Source organism: Aulonocara stuartgranti (assembly GCF_965226115.1).
Source record: "Aulonocara stuartgranti genome assembly, chromosome: 9".
Lineage (NCBI taxonomy): Eukaryota > Metazoa > Chordata > Actinopteri > Cichliformes > Cichlidae > Aulonocara > Aulonocara stuartgranti.
In genome coordinates, this window is record NC_138960.1 from 11458286 (window position 1) to 11476723 (window position 18438).

General features: G+C 40.6%; 1 protein-coding gene across 7 annotated transcripts in view; it reads right to left on the bottom strand.

Moving 5' to 3' along the window:
- Positions 1 to 227: 227 nt before the first annotated feature.
- ntng1a (netrin g1a) overlaps positions 228 to 18438 on the bottom strand; it is a 125463-nt gene continuing 107252 nt past the window's right edge. For 2 of the 7 annotated variants that reach the window (XM_082547004.1, XM_082547003.1), the window contains exons 6-7: positions 13790 to 13957; positions 228 to 2040 (exon numbers count right to left, since the gene is read on the bottom strand). In XM_082547004.1, the coding sequence (XP_082403130.1) occupies positions 1784 to 2040; positions 13790 to 13957 (425 nt within the window). In that variant the 3' untranslated portion in view covers positions 228 to 1783. Of the gene's footprint in view, positions 2041 to 13789; positions 13958 to 15546; positions 15607 to 16589; positions 16635 to 18438 lie in introns of all 7 variants that reach the window. The other 5 variants (XM_082547009.1, XM_082547008.1, XM_082547006.1 and 2 more) reach the window with 4 other exon arrangements.

Here is an 18438-nt window from a genome sequence, read left to right on the forward strand (position 1 = left end):
ATAAGAAAACATGCATATTCCATTTGTCACTTTGATAAAGTCATTAAAGCTAAAATTGTTGTGTTTGTTTGCCGATATTTCTACAATGTGGTTAATTGTCATTATTTCAATTTCCAAACAGCTACTAAATTTGAATGGATGATTTCTGCAGCGATGCTCTTATGATGTGGAAAAAAACAGCGATCGCATCTTTTCTTTCTTAGCATGAACAAAAGATCAACACGGGCTTAATTTTTTAACCTTTTATTCATTTAAATTCTCAAGTGTTAAAGCAAGAACAAAACATTTATAATGTCCTTTGGTGGGATTTTATTACACTTTATTAATACTGTATATGTAAACTGATATTCTTTGATGCCAGCACGTTGCCAATACAAAGGAAAATCAACTGCACAACGAAAAGTAATAAACAGAAAAGGTGAAAAAGGAAGTGAAAATAAAAGAGAAAGAGAGAGAAAAAACAACCCAACTGCTTCTGCATTTGAATGACTTAAATAGATACAGGTTGCCTTTTTTTCAATCACAGTTCGGCAAAGATACAAAAGGACTACATGACTCTCTTTTTTTGTTGTTTTTTTGTTGTTTTGTTTGATCTGTCGAGAAAAGAACTTGCAAATACACTGATGGTTTTCTATGCACTTCTCGTCTGCTCAGGTGAATACTATCCCCTGACCATGACAGTAGGGAGAGTGGTGGCTCTAAGATAGAAAAAGAATCAGACAGCTTCACTGGAGTATCTTTTCGGAAGAGAGGAAAGGGGGACGAGGGATGGGACGGGGGATTCTTACATGTGCATCACTAACATTGGACAAAAGAATCTTTCAACCAACAAGGGTTTTACAGAGTAACGTTCACGAAAGCACAGGTCAGTGGCGGCGTCTGGGGGTGGAACTAGGATCGGAGGGAAGGGAGGGGGATGAACGAGAGGATGAGGCCGAGCTCGAAGGAGAGACAGAAAGATAGAGACAGAGAGGGATCAACGTGGGCAAGGTTTTGTGTCACAATGTGGCAGTCCGGACAGATTTCCTTCTATCCACAATGCACTGACAGCAAAGAATGCGTCCTGGGGTTTTTCACCTCTTTCTGTTTGTTATCACGCTGAAGTGTAACGGGTTTGTTTCTGAGGCCAGTCTTTGCCATTCAGCGGGGACAAGTTTGCTTTTTTTTGTTGTTGTTGTTTGTTTTTTTTTCTTCGGCATCAGTCCAGCCAACATTAACAACGCACAGAAGCATCCCAAAGGGGTCGGCGGCCACCGTCGGCTTGTGCGAGAGCTGATTGGTCGCAGCTGTTGTTGCCGTGGCAATATGAGAAGAAGTGAACGAGTCTGTCATCTTTAGTTATCTCCTCTCAAAATCGAAGGGGGCTCGTGTACTGTACCTGGTATGGCTTTTGGGGGGAGGGAGAGAGGTAGGGTAGGGGTCGGGGTGGGACTCACCATTCTCTGCTCATTTTACTTTTGTTAGGCAAACCCTCAGTTACTCATATTTCTAATAATATCTGTATTTTTTTTTAGAAGTATAGTTTTTCTTTTTAATTATTTCTATATATTCTTTGAAATTAAATGAAAAGCTTCTGCACTCATTTGACTGGCACATTCCCTTTATTGTCAGTGCGAGTGTCCATTGAGTCTGGAGGCGGAGAAGCTCAGAACATTACAGTCCAGAAAGCTCATGGTTGTTCTTTTTTAAATGGTTGTTGATTATCTGAAAGGGGAGGGGGATGAGCTTGGGTTAAGGTGGAGAAGGTGGGAAGTGTGCGACTCCCACCAGGTAATGGGTCACTTTAGAGCACAGCGGGCCGGCAGGAGACCCCTCTCAGCAGAACCGAGCCTAGCAGCAGGAGCAGCAGCAGCCTGGAGGTGGATGGAGGTGTCAGGTGAGCCTGGCCTGAATCTGGGCCCCCACAGCCTCCCAGCTCTGACTCGCAGCGGCGCTTCTCACACAGCAAACCCATATAGCCCGTTGGACAGCTGCAGCGGACGTTGCTGATACACGTCCCACCATTTTGGCAGCGCAGGAGTTCGTTGTCACACACCCGGGCTGCGGTGGAAGCAATGTAAAGACAGGAAAGATGTGTGAGAATTTAACACACAAACACGTGTTTGGGTGACACTTTACTTGAAGTGTGTTCTGGTGCATGAAGGAGATTCTCTTCTCATTAGCTCCCATTATCAAACATCACAGCAGAAGCTTTAAAGATGGCCAATTATGGAATCAAAGACTGACAAAAAGTGTTCTTCAAGTAAAGCGTTGCCACATTTTATTCCATTTTTGATGTCTATGAAATCTTAAATTTGAAAATATGCTTATTTATGGTCTTGATAGTTACAGTACAGTAAATATGGAGACAAGGCTTAGCCCAAAGACTGGGAATTGGGTTATACTGTCCTAATTGTGTAGTCTATAATTTCATGGGTGGTTATTTGCCCATAATCTATACACCAACACATGCTGCCATTAAATTACAGTAAAGTAAATGTAGTTAGATTCGGTAGCCTAAAACCATTAATCTTCCATGTAGCTAGCATGATCTACAACAGTGTACCTATATGAAACTGCATTCCTCATGAGGGGCTTGGTCTTTATAGCCTCACATATCTAACCCACATTTAAGTTCTTGTTTTATACGGGAACGCTGCCGTATTAAGCATTTTGAGAACCATGCTAGCTGCTGTGCTGGTGGCTACTGCACGGCTAAAACTCATCACTGTTCTTGACAACAAAAACAAGTCTAAAAGCAACCTAACAGAATTTACAATCAGTACACTGCTGAATTAATCACTAACTCATCAACATCCCCTCAAGTCTTTGCATAAGAGAAACTACTGACAATCTGTGCAACCAAATAGTTTTTAAGCTAACTGCGTACTAAATGAAGTAGGGCAACATAACTTCCCTTAATGAATTGTGGGTCGACTCAAGCAAAAGAGTCAGATTTCTTCCACTATGGCCACTCAGACACTAAACATCTCTCACAATGGCCTCCATCTACATTTGCATGTACCAAATCCTGACACTACATGACCCCACACTGGCAAAGCGTGTAGTTTTAGGGAAATGGCTTTTATAACAACTGAAATGCATAATAATTTTAAGTTGTAACATCACCCCTTAATAAGTAAGTTTCATGGGTGCTGGTGGGCAATGCTCTTTGTCTTTGAAACCTTTGAGCACATTCAGATTAGCTGGCACAGCCTGGTTTTGATCTATTTAATGTGCAGAGGCTTAGATCTCTTAATAAACTCAAGAAATCAAATAAGCATATTTTCCAACATGTTCAAGTATTGCTTCAACATTTGGCACATTTTGGATTGTAAAATGCATGAAATATAGATTATATGTCATATCTAATAATTAAATCTAGTAAAATTATAAAATTAAATTAAAGTATTAAATGAAATTGACTATTTTATATAGGAAAATAATTAAATGTGATGTAAAATTTGAACAAAACACGTTTGTAAGACAGCGAAAATGTTGTGTAATGTTGTTGCTTCGAGCTGTGGTAAAGATGTACTGTACACAGAGGCTGAGATTAATCTTAGGCGCTATACAAGTGCTATTAAACTCTAATGAATATATACACATGTAATTAAAAGGTGGTGAACACTGGCTTTATCTTTTAATCACCTCTTAAAGAGTATAATGCCACTCGAAATTTATTTCACAGTCTTTTTTCATCATTATTACTTAAATGACATTTCATATATTCCCCATCAGTTTAACTTTACAGCCTCTAATCTTTAAATAACACCAAATTTCAGATTTCAGGACATTTTTTCAGCATCTAAAAAGACGCGTCTATTTGTTTAATACCAAAACCTTATTCAAGCCCCATCAAATCAGCTACGTTACAGCACAGAAATCCACACTTTCCTCAAAGCCTGCGAGGCTTTCCCCAAACACCACTGACTTTAGACAAACTGAACGTCAGGTGAAAATTGGTGTATATTTAGAGCTGGGACACCGAGGCCACTCTATTCCCAGCGGAGGCAAGCTGTCAAACAAGCTGGAGGCAAACAAAGCTGCGCTGCACAAACTAATAAACCAACAGAGACAAATAAACACTGATAAACACAGGGGCCACTTCTGCCCATTTCAGTCCTTTATAGGAGTGGAAAACAATGCGGTGAGCAATCTATGAACTCTATGGGACATAAATATCACAAACAAATATAAGACCTCTCTCCTAATAATCAGGATTGGATGCATGCTGTCTCACAGGAATAGCCAAATAGAGCTTTGATGGGAGCCTTGTTAAGAAACATTGACTGTGCGAATCCTATTTGTGTTTCGTGGGAGAAAAGAGAGCTGCTGTTTGGCTCAGTAAGTTTCGCTCCAGGCCACAGCTCACCAATTACCATGCACAACTACATCCAAATAAGACATCTGAACTCTATCTTTGTTCCCCCTGTTTTGTTTTTTTCATCTGACATATCAATTGCATGACCACCTCAACCACTCAGGAGAAACTACAGTAATGAGTCAATATGAGACTGCAAAACAGACTCTATGGAAAGCCTTTGTTCACTTTGATTGCTCTCTGTGATGAGGCAGCGGCTAAACTTGGTAATTAGATTGTCTCCTCGAGATGACAAGGAAGAGCGATCAAATGTATTAATTAAAGAATCATGAGGCCTTGATATGATCAGTACACAGGAGAGACTCCTTTAATTAGACAATAACCTTTCGTCTCGTCTATCTTATCCTTCCTTGCTGTCACAATAGAATGATAACGTGAATTTCTAAGAATATTCAGACTGGCTTTTATTCAGAATGTGCTCTAAATTGATTAGAAAAATAATTGGAAAAAAGACGTCGGACACGGTTGTGAATGCCCACTTTTTTGGACTAAAAATCTCAAACTATCCTAGTCTGATAAGATATGATCACGTCTTTAAAAAGGCACATCTTTAAGGCCAAATCAGACTTGCTATTTGATATAAGCAACGTCGGATTTAGTCTATGTTCAGGAAAGTAATCCATACTTACAGACAACCACTTCCTAACTTGTTGATTAAAGCTTGGAACATTTTGAAGGTGAGATTCGATTAATTTGTCTAAATTTGAGGTAAAAACTACATTTTCAGCAATTTGATTGGTTGTTGATAGGTTAGGCTTCAGTCACACTGGACTTTAGACTAGTCAGTGACCCCCATTGGAAAAATGTGTATCCCTGCTCCAATCAACATGTTTGAAAACATACAGCGTTTACTTACTAAGACAAATAGTCTCTGATTTCACTGTTTCAATTCAGTGTAATTCAGTTGTATTTTTATAGCTTCAAATCACAACAGCAGTTACCTCAAGGTGCTTTATATTGTAAGGAAAAGACCCTATCACCATATAGAGAAAGCCCCCAAAATCAGATGATCGCCCATGAGCAAGGTGACAGTGGGAAGGAAACATTCCCAGGCTCAAGGATGGGAAGTCATCTGCAGCTGCCAGCTGGGGGTGAATGGAAAGGAGGACAGCAGAAAGACTGCTTAGCAAGAAGCTGGCAAGTGTTTGCAGACACCTTTCTCACTCATGTGTTAATAGACCTCTCTGCATTGAATTGTACTTGTTATTAATCTCTGGCTCTCTTCCACAGCTTGTCTTTATCCTGTCTCATGTCTTCCTTCTCTCACCCCAACCGGTTGCGGCAGATGGCCCCACCCCTTCCTGAGCCTGGTTCTTCTGGAGGTTTCTTCCTGTTAAAAGGGAGTTTTTCCTTCCCACTGTCGCCAAAGTGCTTGCTCATAGGGGGTCATGTGATTGGATTGTTGTTTTTTTCTCTGGATGCATTATTGTAGATTCTACCTTACAATATAAAGCGCTTTGAGGCGACTGTTGTTGTGATTGAAAAATTGAATCCAAAACTGAAAATATCATATAGAAGTGCAGCACTGTATACCTCTTTGTGACTGATTTGCGACAGCCAGCAACCTCCCTCACCAACAGGCTGACAAATACATATTGTTGCCTAGCAACCAGCTGGGTACAGAGGGGGAGGCCTGCCTGAATGGGGTTTTTTACAGCAACTACCACCAACCTCCAGCAACCACAGATTTCTCCATAGTGACTGGTGGTTGCTAAGTGTTTTTTTTCTTATTTTCAGAATAATCCCATTAAAATAATTTTAAGAATCTTTCTGTTCAAAGGAAATTTTAGTTCATTCTAAAGGAAATTTTAGGTCATGGCTATTCCCTGGAAGCAGAGTGACTCATCAGCTGAAGGGACTATAAAGACAAATAGATAGTGATGACTTAAAAAAAAACAAAAAAAGGAAAAAAGATCAATAAAATCATCAAGATATAAAAAAAATAATGACAAACAAGAACGATCACGTTCAGTGTTGTAAGATTGAAAACACAGCAGAAGTAGGAACTTCTTGTCCCGCACCTTTATCTGATTTCATTTTCTCACATTAACCATTTTGCATTACTGCACATAAACAGAGCCGGCGCAGGCAGTAAAAGACAAGATTTGTTGTGTTTGCTTTTGATATGAGTGATAATATTTAGAGAAGGGGCCGCTGAACTAGGTGCGCCTGTCTGGGAAAGTGATGTGTTTGACGAGAGATTTAAGTTTTAATTGCATTTTTTCCCCCGCTCTGCATGCAGACAGCGTCTCGTCAACGCACAGAACTCCTGCAGCAGCAGCGGGGATGCAGAAGAAGGTCGAGTTTTCCCATTTCAGCCATAGAATCACTCAGTGGTTTTGGACTGACATTATTCTGGGGGTTTCTCGTTCTCTTTCCTACTTTAGAGGACATTTTGTGAAGTGAAAGCACTGCTATGGGTGCTTTTGTGGCTCATTTGTTGTTGGGGCGATGAATCAAACTCCAGTGAAAAACTTCACATTTGTGTTACTGCCAGAGCAGCAGAGCCTGGAATTTTTTTCAGTGACCAAACAAACAAACAAACAAACAAACAAACAAACAAACAAACAAACAAACAAACAAACAAACAAACAAACAAACAAACAAACAAACAAACAAACAAACAAAACAAACAAACAAAACAAACAACCCAAAAAAGAAGAAGAAGAAGAAGAAAAATCAATCTCTAGGGGAAAAAATCTGTAGTCAGGAATATAGCAATACTATGCTATTCTTTTTCTCGATATGAGCATACTAATACAGCCTCTATGACATTTACAGCTAAAAGATCCCCCTTCTTTGGATGTTGCATTCTTTGAAATGCCACCAATACTTTGATCAATGTAGAAAAGTCAGTGCACAAGCAGTAAATTACAACCTCAATACAAAGGAACCTCTTTGCCTTTTATTTGTAGGCAAAAGATATTAAAGCAATCAAAGTATGTTTGTGCTGAAAACATTGAGATATTTGACCTTTTCGGAGACTGTCTTCAAATTCATGTGATGAGAATGTCTCTGAGCTGTTGTTTGAGTGATGTAGGAGAAATTTTATACCAAGTAGTTAAATCTTAAAGACCAAAAAATATTTACATGTTAAGACATTCTGGATTTTTTTGTGTTACTATTTTAATCAGGGAGAAGGTGTAGATGTAATTGAACTTCTTTTCAGACCCACATTACTATGCAAATCCCAGTGTTATACCTTTCATCGTGTCTGGAGCGGATCTTTAACTTTAGCAGCTTTTTAAGTGAAGTATTACTCAGACCTCTTGGATATAGAGTTTGAAGTTTTGAGAGCATACAAACACTTCAAACAGTAATGTTTGTGGATTTTCTGATCACTGCTTCATCTGACAAATACAAACTGATCTGCTCCGTGCTCACTCCCGCTGTGTGTGGCTTCCCATCTGTTTACCTTGGCGCCGCCTCTCTACGAAAAACATTCTTTCGCCGTTTTAAACATTTTCACGTTAATTGCTTTTTTCTGCTTTTGTACCACTCAGCGTTCTCGGTACATCATTAGGTTCGGGTTGTGCGCCTCACGTTGCAGGTCATGCTAGGACGCCTGTCTCTCACCTTTTGTTTGAAGCAGATTTTTTCATGCTGACAGTGCCTTTGCGCTGTACACACAGAATATATTAGTACAGTCACAAAAAACAGCGAATTTTAATGAATGTCTTTCTGTGTCGAGAACTACTAAAAAAAGCAAGTGACTCATTTTACACTGAATTTAAATCACAATGCAGCAGACTTTAAAGCATTCGTTTTCTTAAGTTGGACGCTAACAAACACAGTATAAGCAGCGGGGATGTCGCTAATTCGCTGTATACTCAATGGGAAACGCTTCTATCTGCTCGTGTTGTATTGATACAGTTCGCATAATGAAATCGTGAAACTTAGTGCATCTCAGAAAGTCGTGACGAGTGCTGTAAGTGGCTCCTTCGGTGAAGCCCTTTACTTTAACCAATCTCATCTCCGTCCACAGCACCACAGATAAAACAGAACATACTGAGCGCACATTGCCTGCCTTGCATGTTGAGTTTGCTGTTGTGAAAAAAGTGATACTTTTCCTTATATGGAATCGATTTTTCTCTGTGCTGTTTCAGTTACTCTAACATTATTGTAGGGTCTTTACTTTACAATATGAAGCACCTTGAGGTAACTGTTGTTGTAATGTGAATATTAAGCCATGTGTTTTAAACATGTTCACAATGATATACCTTCTTTTGTTTTTTCACAAAGTTTACACTGTTTATTTATTGGGTGTTTCCCAATAAATTCACTAATTGATAACACGAGATTACACTCTACTTATGCCGATGATCACTTAATATCCACATGAAGAAGCACAGGAATCAGCTTCAGGTCATAAATGTTTTTTTTCCCTGCACTTTAATGTTTTAGAATGATATATATTCAGAGATTGACACTTAAACTTTCTAAAATAGTGAAACTATAGTTTCTTATATTTTTCTCTCCAGTCAGTAAAACTCAGACATCAGCCAATCCTAGTCCAAATATTTCGGATACACGAGAATGATGTTGAAACCTGAAGCAAACAGTGGCAATGTAATTCACAGAATTAATATCTAGCGATCAAACTTGTCTAAAAAAGAAAGCTAGAATAAATTACACTACCAAAAATTAATTCTTTAAATTAAAATTTTCCCTTTTTTTGGCTTTTCTGTAGGATGTAATAAAAGTGTGGAGTCGCTGTTTAATCTCAAAATCACGTCCTCGTACTCTATTGAAGTGCCTCGTTTAGGACGCCTTTGTTAGTCGGGACAGAGATTAATGTTGAGCTGCAGGAGGCGGGCAAATAGATGTCACTGTCGTGTTGAAAAGGCCTATTAATCTGAGGTAACTTGATACAAAGATGGGTCGCGGTGGGTGAGCGCCAATTAGAAGCAATTATCACCTGTTCTGACAAAAAAAATTGACGCGAGCCTTTTTAAACCAGCGCTCTACTAGTCAGATAGATCCAAAGAGGCCTAGTAATGCGTGCCTGGAGCATAAACAGTGTTAGCAATGATGTTTTCAGTCTTTAAAGTTCTTTGTCAGAGAGTTAAAATCCATCATCCTGAAGTGTTTACTCTATTTTGTCTACCTCTTGCAGGTTTGTCACTGAGATTTGACTTGAAGGAAACTATGAAAAATTGGTGACATTTGAAAAAAAAAAAAAAACATAGGGCATGCACTGCAAAATGAGCAGGGGAAATATAAAGTGTAGACAGTAATAAATGGGCTGGAACTCAAAATGAGAAAATGTTGATGTTGGATGACATTGTCCTGTTGTGGACTGTGAAGGGTTGATGGCTACTCAAACAGATCACAGGCAGCCTGTCAAGCAGTCAATATTGACTCAGCTGTTGTGTTGCTGGTGTGCGACACGCCTGAATAACTGAGTTACCGAGCAGCATGCATCCCGTCATTCCACTGCTTTCTCTCTATTTGAGCCATAAACGGCGCCTGCTGATTCGACGCTGGTAATGCAGCCACAGCGAGTGTGAAATGCAGGTACAGGCTATGAAAGGAATGGCTTTGTATATATCGGGTTAGGTGGTGTTATGTGTTAGCTCTGTGTTTGTCAAGGCAGCTGGGCAGTCTTGCACGTGTGCAGTGTTTTTTTTTTTGTTTCTTTTTCTTCCAGCCAAAGCTTCAGGAATCACGCAGAGAGAAAAGACATCAGAGAGAGAATAGAAGAGAAAGACACAGCTGAGGGGGAGAACAGTCAGGAGCTGCACGGGGAGGGTTACGGTTCTACTTACATTTGCAGCCATTGTCCCACAAATAGCCGGGCAGACACTCCTGACACTTAGGCCCTGTAGTGCCCTCCTTACATATACAAAATCCTGTGCCATTACAGCGATCATTGACTGAGCCATAGGGATTACAATTACATTCTGGAAAAACAAAACACACATACACACACAGGCTGGAGAAAAAAAGGGTAGTGCTTTGACTTCCCAGCACAAGTCTAGGATTTTCACAGCGTGGTCTGCGGTCCTCGAGCTCTAGCTTGAGAAGGTGCTTGATTATTATAACTGGTAAAAGAATGGGAATAGATTTAAAGACTCATACAGGGAAAAATGCTACCATTTCAACTGTAATGGAGACAGAATGAGTGAGAATGAAGCTGGCTCTAGATACATGAACATTTTCTATTCATTACAACATACTTGTAATTAATATAGCATTAATTTGGCTGTTTTAAAGAACACAGCGTGCAATGAGCAGATATGCAAAGCACTATCAGTAGCTTTGATTTTTTCTTTTTAGATGGACAAAGTGAGCCTATCTGAACATGCTCTTCCAAAATCTGAGTCATTCAAACAGGTAGAGGTAGCAAAAGATGGCAAGAGAAGACAGGAAATGTGATGAGAAGGTAGAGATGGATAATGATATGAAACAAAGATAAAGACTGAATGTTCCAGAGGAATGAGAGAGTACATTGAAATGGGCATTGTAGTAATATGTTCTTTAATTCCCTCTAATTTTTAAATGGCTCTGTAGACTTATTGTTATCCTTTGATAAGAATTTGGCTTCATCTTTAATTGCCTATTACAAACAGAAGACAGCGGTGCTCTGGCTGCAATTTGAACATAAAGCGCTTCATGAAAGCAACACGCCCAGTCTCTAGTGCCTCACACTCAACTGACCTTCCCACTTTTCAGAGCACCTGGAACACTCTGCAGTCAAAGTGACACTTATTTTGACAGTCCCTGACCATCACATTGCACCTTCTGTGTCTGTGCTGGCTGCACGCGGCTGCGCCTGAGTGACATCCAAGGGTCAGGCAAGAGGAGAGAGGTTACAGCAAGTGACAAAGTGGGGGGTCAGCGAGAGAGAGGCAGGGTGACGGCGAGTTTGGCACGCAGTAACGCCTCGGCGACTTTTAATGCCTTGTGACAGGTTTCAGCTGCTGCTCCTGAGGCCATTTCATGTATATGACATATGCACTTGTGTGGCACCTCTGACTGGCGGTGTGACTTCGCTGCAACATTTCCCTCAGAACTCTTGTTGCTTGTCAGAATCCCCCCTCAGGACTCACAAATGCACCTGGCACTGAGCGCTGTGAATTCACACTACATGTGCTAGCTAAAAAATTCAACGGGGAACCGAGATACTGCCCTAGGAACCGTAGGAAACGCAATTTTTACACATAGACAAAGTAGATAATGCATTTTATGAATGCCTGCGTAAAAGTCATGAACAAAATAACAGGAACACCAAGTGGAAATGGCCTTTTACCTCAGACATAACCATAAAGGTGGCATTTGCTTCACCAGCAAGTATTTTGGCAATACTGAATACATTTGCTTGTAAGTTCCACCACCAATTTTATGTAGCCTACAGTACTGTGCGAAAGTCACAAGTCACCTCCAAATTTTTTTAATATTTTGCTAGGAAAATGGAGAATAGGTGCAGTGATTATTCAAACATGTAATCATACATGGGAATGAGTATATGGTATAACCATCTTTATTCTTCAACACAGCCTGAACTCTGTTCAGCAATAGTTCTCCAGACTTCCTGAAGGAAATTCAAAGCTCTTCTTTGGAAGTTTGCTAACTTCTATTTCCTTCTCTGTCAAGATGATCCCACGCTGCTTCAATAATGTTGACGTCCGGGGAGGCCAATCCATGACTGATAGCCTCCCACTGCGTGCTTTTTCTATCCAGGCATGCTGTCAGTGTGTTTGGGATCATTGTCATGCTGGAAATTCTTTCTTTCCAGATGCTATTGCATGATGGATCAAAATCTGCTGGAACTTTTCTGCAATTTTTTCAAGATCCCAAACACCACTGGCTGAAATGCAGCTCCAAACCACGACAGAGCTTCTACCATGTTCACAGATGGCTGTAGACATTCAATTTTGTACCACACTCCTGGCCTCCTTCATTCATATTGATGATGTCCAAAATTTTTAATTTGGATTCAAGACTGCATCCAACCTGTAGCCACTGATTTTCCGTCCAGTTCTTGTATAATTTGGCAGAACCTCAGCTCCCCCCTTATTATTTACCTTGCTTGATAATGACTTGTTGACAGCCACTTTTCCACTAAGACAAGTTGCGGGTTTGGTCATCAGCAGATCAACTAAAGAGCCAAATCTATCTCTCAGGTCCTGTGTCAGGTGTTTGCTGGAATTGTTTCTTATTTCCTAAGGACATGACTTTCAGATACTGTTCATCTGCTGCAAATAGTTTTTTGTAAGTTCTGCCGCTTCTTATATTGTCCTGCTTTCCTAAGATTTTATAAGGGTACACATGATGCACAGACATGCCAAGCTTTTAGCTAATAGCTCTTTGAGAATCTACCTGTTGGTGCAAAAATACTATTTGATATCTGTTAAATTATGTTGTCCTTGGCATTTTATTTTATTTTTTTGTAGATTCCACAACTGGCATCTACTAAGAAAGTGCCTAAAACACAATTTAAATTTGGTTCTTTCCCATTTGTCTGTAATGTTGGACACAACAGTGATTCATCCCGTAGGTTAGGTGCCTTTGAGTGATTCACATGTGTTAAGTGGCTTAACAAAAAAACACTCCTGTGTTTTGCTCACTATTGCTCAAGACCACTTTAAACATAAGAAAATCTGACTCCTGGGAAGCAAAATATTAAAAAATGAGGGGTCACTCAACACTTTGTGGTCTATATGTCATGTCATACAAGGTTTCGAAGGTTACCTTTGGACAAAGCAAGACTAAATGTTATCCTTAATCTATAATGTCCTAAGCTAAGGCAACATGCTTCTGTCTGTACCTTAATAATAAACATAAAGACATAACAGTGCTCTCAGTTTTCTTATCTAACTCAGCTATATCCTAACATTTGAACTGTTTCTCCTTAATGACAGAATTTGTACAGAAAATTGTGACAAGGCACAAACCTGCTAACGTTTCAGATGTAGCTGTTGTGACCATTTCACACTAACCAGTTTCTAATCACCATGCAGCTATTCAGGAGGACATTTATTCCTCAAATTATAGTTTTCTCACCTCGCCCACATGCTAAACCTTGAGAATAGGATCATTTTGGCTTCAATATACACCTTTCAAATAAAACCTAGCTAGCAGCAAGAGATTACAATAAAACACAATATATGAGAGCTAGTAGGTAAAAATAAAGGTATATTTAATAAATGGTAAACTGCTAATTTTAATATGATGCTAAAGACTCCCTTAAGCATCACCTGCTAACACCCAGGCTAACAAGGAGATTTATGAGCAACAACCTTGTGTGAAAGCAGAAGAAGCAAAAGAGGAAGATGACTGGACATGGAAACAGGAGAGTGTATGAGTGATGACGTGTTGGGGATGAAACTGACAATTTCTCTAATGAGGAGTCAGAGACAGGAGGTGAGGTGAAGAGAGTGTGAAAGCGTGGTGGTGGTGAAGGGGCCCGGATGGGGGACTGACCTATGCACACATTTTCATCGTCCAGTTCTGCTGAGGCATTGCGGTAGTAGCCCAGCTTGCATAGCTGGCAGTGCTGGCCCCTAGTGTTGTGCTTACAGCTCACGCAAATGACGGTGTTTAGCAGCTCGATATAGCTGCATCGGTTGGAGTGGCCGAAGCATTCGCAGTCTTGCAAAGAGAGAGCAAGTGTGAAGTGAGGAGAGGGGAGGAGGAGAGAAAAGAAGGAGAAAGAGACGCGGGCGAGAGCGTTGGAATTGTTGCTTTTGCAGCGAGTGCTACGGCGGTGGGGTTAGCAAGTCTGATGGAGGCTCCGTGGCATGCGAGGTTAAAAATGGAGATGGTTTGAGGAGAAGATGTTGGGGGGAATGACAGGTAAGGTTGGTCGTGATTAGTCTCGCATGGGCATGGCCAGAGTTAGAAAAAAACAGAAGTTTCACATAAAACACCACGGCGTTAGTAGAGAGGTCACATCACTTCAAGCACACCACAGCACGAGGCGACAAAGGCTCTGAAATGACAGCACAGAGACACGATCACATCAGGAGCACCGCGCAGCATGAGGCAGGTCAAACCATGAATGAAATGGATGTCTCAGCCGCTGAGAATGGCGTGTGAGGGAATTTAGAGGTTTTTGTGTAAGTCTTAATGTCAGCGGTTATCTGGTCTGAAGAGAGGATGAGATGAAACCTTTGTGTTTTCTTTTAAAACCCTTTGCAATGACTGATGTATTACTTATCTTTAAAACCCTTAATTCATCCAACAAACATTTCTTTAGTTGTTTTTTAGTCCGACCCAACTGAGTTTTCAACAAGCAATCAGCGAGGCAAGTGAGTGTGTGGTGAATTGCAGCTGGGTGGGAAAGTGACATTGCCTACTATGCAGTCATGCTTAATTAGATAAAGCTATATTGAGTCGAAGCTGCTACAATCCATGATACTCACTGGCAGTCCTGCCCTAAGGCTTGCAGGATGGGGCGTGTCCGGCCCCAGCTCTGTTCCAGTGAGGATCAGCCCGTCACTCCGAGTGACCACTGACACCATGTGTCACAGCACAGACAGATGTGACCCTTAAGCCACACTGGCAGCTGCTTGGACAGAATGCCCACTCACAGCTCCACGATAAAGTGGTTAGTGCAGGAGGCTTTTGTCCAAGGGATTTTGTTTATTAAGAATCTGTATTGAGGTCAGTTCTCTCTGTCCAGACACTAATAAACTCGGCACGTCTCGGAAACGAAGGTACAGCAAGTCCAGTTCACACTACCTTTCACCTAAATCAGCAAGTCTTATCCAAATGTAAGCTAAGGTCCTCTACGTTAGATGCCTCCCTCTTGCAGGCATACTCTCAGAAGACAAATAATCTCTCCTTTCTAGAAATAGGCTAAGGTTATAAATCATGCACGGCGCGCACAGGGAATAAAAAGTCTCAGGTACATGTTCCCCCCCAAAATAGTTGTAGCCTCAAACACCCACTTTATTTTCAGTGAAAAAAGAAATGATTCCAAGGGACTTTTATAGTGTTTAGAATACGATTCCATAGATGAATGAGTCGTCCAGTGAAAGCCATCAGTCTAGCTCTGAGCTGGAGATACGGATACAGAGTGCTCTAGCACTGGGGTAGTGTCACAAGGGTTGGGGAGGGTTGGCGGGGGGGGGGGGGGTAGCTCACAGGTTAGCAGAAACATCAGTTCATACAGGAAGAAGGCTTTGGGTGTCATCTGGGATTGGGTGGGGACAATGTGGGAATTCCAGAGCTCCTACCTCGCTTGCTGTTTGCAACGTGGACAGAAGGGGCAGTGGACAATGCAACTTGAGGAGCTACTAGACAAATTAAAAGAAACAAACAAACAAACAAACAAAAAAAACCCATGATATTGCAATTCAACATAACACATGTAATGCCAGAGAATTAAGGATACCAAGCATCACGCCTAATAAAAATATAACAATAAAAAAAAAGAAAAGAAAGGAAACATACGCAATAAAGATGAATGATGGCGTTGAGAAATAAGGAGTGACATTGCCAAGTGAAGCTGGCTGCGTGTAGCAGCATCTGTTACAAATGCCTTCGATTCAACAATTCAAATATTATGGACCCTCTTTTACGCTTCATTTCATTAACAAGTGCTTAGTATAATTCAAAACTGTCTGTGTATGTTTCCCCAGACAGAAACTATACCCTGACAAACTACTCTCCACCTCGGTGGAGGCCAGCCAAGAATTTTCACACTATAAATTTGTGCACAGCTGCGTGGGTAAGGAAACTGGCTAGCAGTGAACACATCAATCCCTCCATTCTTTTACGGCTATAAAGCAAACAGTGGGGAAAAGGAAATAATGGGCCCGGCCTCTGCCATTGTACCAGGTGACATAAGCCCTTGCCACATACATTGTGAGCGCTTGGCTGCAGTCATGGAAACACAGAGCTGAGCGGTTGTGCGCTAGTTGTGAGGTGGCTGAACACGGCATCTACATGATGGATTAAGCTAAGTTGAGCCCAACACTTTCAAAAAAAGACAAAAGTGAAACCTCTCCTGCTTTTCTATCTAATGAGCTAACACGGTGCTGAGAGCTGAGCACCTAACTGAAACAGTGTTAATGTATAAATCAGAGCTGCAGCAACCTCTTGAGCCTCCAGGGTGCGACAGGCTGACTTATAATGTTTTTGGGCTTTTCAAGAAGCCAGGAAAAAGGGAAGGATAGTTTGGGCTACCAAAGAGTCATTTTTGACAACTATACAAACACCTGAAGTAAATGAATCTGCAAAACAAAAACATAATTGTTGCATAATCTTAGATGCCTACCTTCTTTTCGGTTAGCGACACCTAGGGATGACACATTCGGCCGAACTGCGTGCAATTGAGAGAAATCAGGAGTTAATGATGTGTCCTCGTGGGATGCACTTTACAGATCATCTAAAGAGGGGAGACTATGTGGTAGTGGACACAGACAACTGGAGATATGAACATGTCCAGCATGACTCAGATCTGTAAATCAGGAAACAGCACGATGGGGCAGGGCTGACATGGACGGGCAGAGAATGCATCCAAAGAGCCATTAAAAGGACGTCGGAGAGACGTTGTATGTAATTTGTGTGACGTCCATTACCTTGCTGTGCAACTGTATGTTTATGGCAATGGCAATGATGAGTGGGAAAAAAAACTGAAGACAAAAGATCAAGAAAAAAACCCAAACTCAGTTAAACTTAGTATTTAGCTCATGATTTATGCAAGGGACTCTATGTATAGCAAATGAAGACGTTAGGGGGCATTTTGTTTAATTCATCACATTGACTGAGTAATCAATATCTAATTACAGTGTATTTCTGGTGGAGGAATAACAATGAATAAATAATGGCAGGTGTTGGGACTTGGAATGACGGACTGCTGTGGGTAGCATAACCTCATAATTACATACAAGTCAGTATTTCCGTGTCAGGGAAATACTTTGCGGTTGGAAATGGAGAGGACTCAAGCAAAGGGAGGAATACGGATAAGTTTCCTCATCGTGCCCCTTCATCTCTTCACTTGATCTTTCTGTCCTTTCGCTATTGACTCCATGAATCATGCAATCTTGGGTAATTAACATCCAGCGGTGTCTTGGCAAGAAGCCACTTACTCTAACTATGTGTGAATAGAGAATATGACTGCTGTTCACCAAGTGCAATCTTTTAAATAATGACTTTTTTCCCTTGTGAAATAATGGTTTCGAATCTTTTTTCTTTTTTTTTGTAAGTGGGCTGGATTTCAATAAAACATTAGTTTTGAGGTTTGTATGTCTTTACAGAGTGACAGTCGCTTTAAATACCCTCAGTGCTGATTTCAAAACTGCTCGAACAAAAGAAGAATTTGATTCTTCGTGGGGATTCTGGCATCGGTGACGACTTTGACGTCTCCGCTGGGTCTGAGTCACACGAGTCACAGAATGAAATGCTGTTTGAAAATGAGATATTAACAAATAAAGAGCTTTTAAAAAAAAGCTCTTTTTTGAAATCTACTTTGAAATACTTTGTTCGTGTGATAATCACTTAGCAGTGAAACCGTTTGGTCAAAACAGCTGCAAAAAAAAGGCTCTGCCAGGAACATTTGGAGGGGAAAAAAGGTGAGAACGCTGCACTGTCTAGATCTGTCGAACAGCTGATCTAATTGCTAAAGTATGATGATATTTAATCACAACCTGTTTCCAAAAAAAGTTGTGGTGCTGTGTGAAATGTGTTTCAACATAAAGCACAATCCTTGTCAAATCGTTTACCTGAAAACGGCACAAAGACATTAAAAAAAAATCCAGGTTTGATCATTTTAAATTTGCTGCCAGCATCAAGTAAAGAAGGCTGAGTAAACAAAAGCCTGGAACCTGTGTAGCATCAAAAATAAAACAAAGTAAGACAAAAATATTAAACAACTGTTGAAACATCTCCTAACTAATTGGTTATATTAGCATAAGGTCAGTAACACGACCGATTATCAAAAAGAGCAAGAAAGCCTCTCAGAGGTAGCGATGGAGAGGCGTCTGCTCCTCTGTGTATTACTGGGTGTGCAAACAGTTCAACAACGATTCTCTGTGCTAAATTTGAAAGGGATTTAATAATACACGGTACATAATATCATCAGTAGATTCAGAGAATATTGAGACATCTCTTTACATAATGAACAA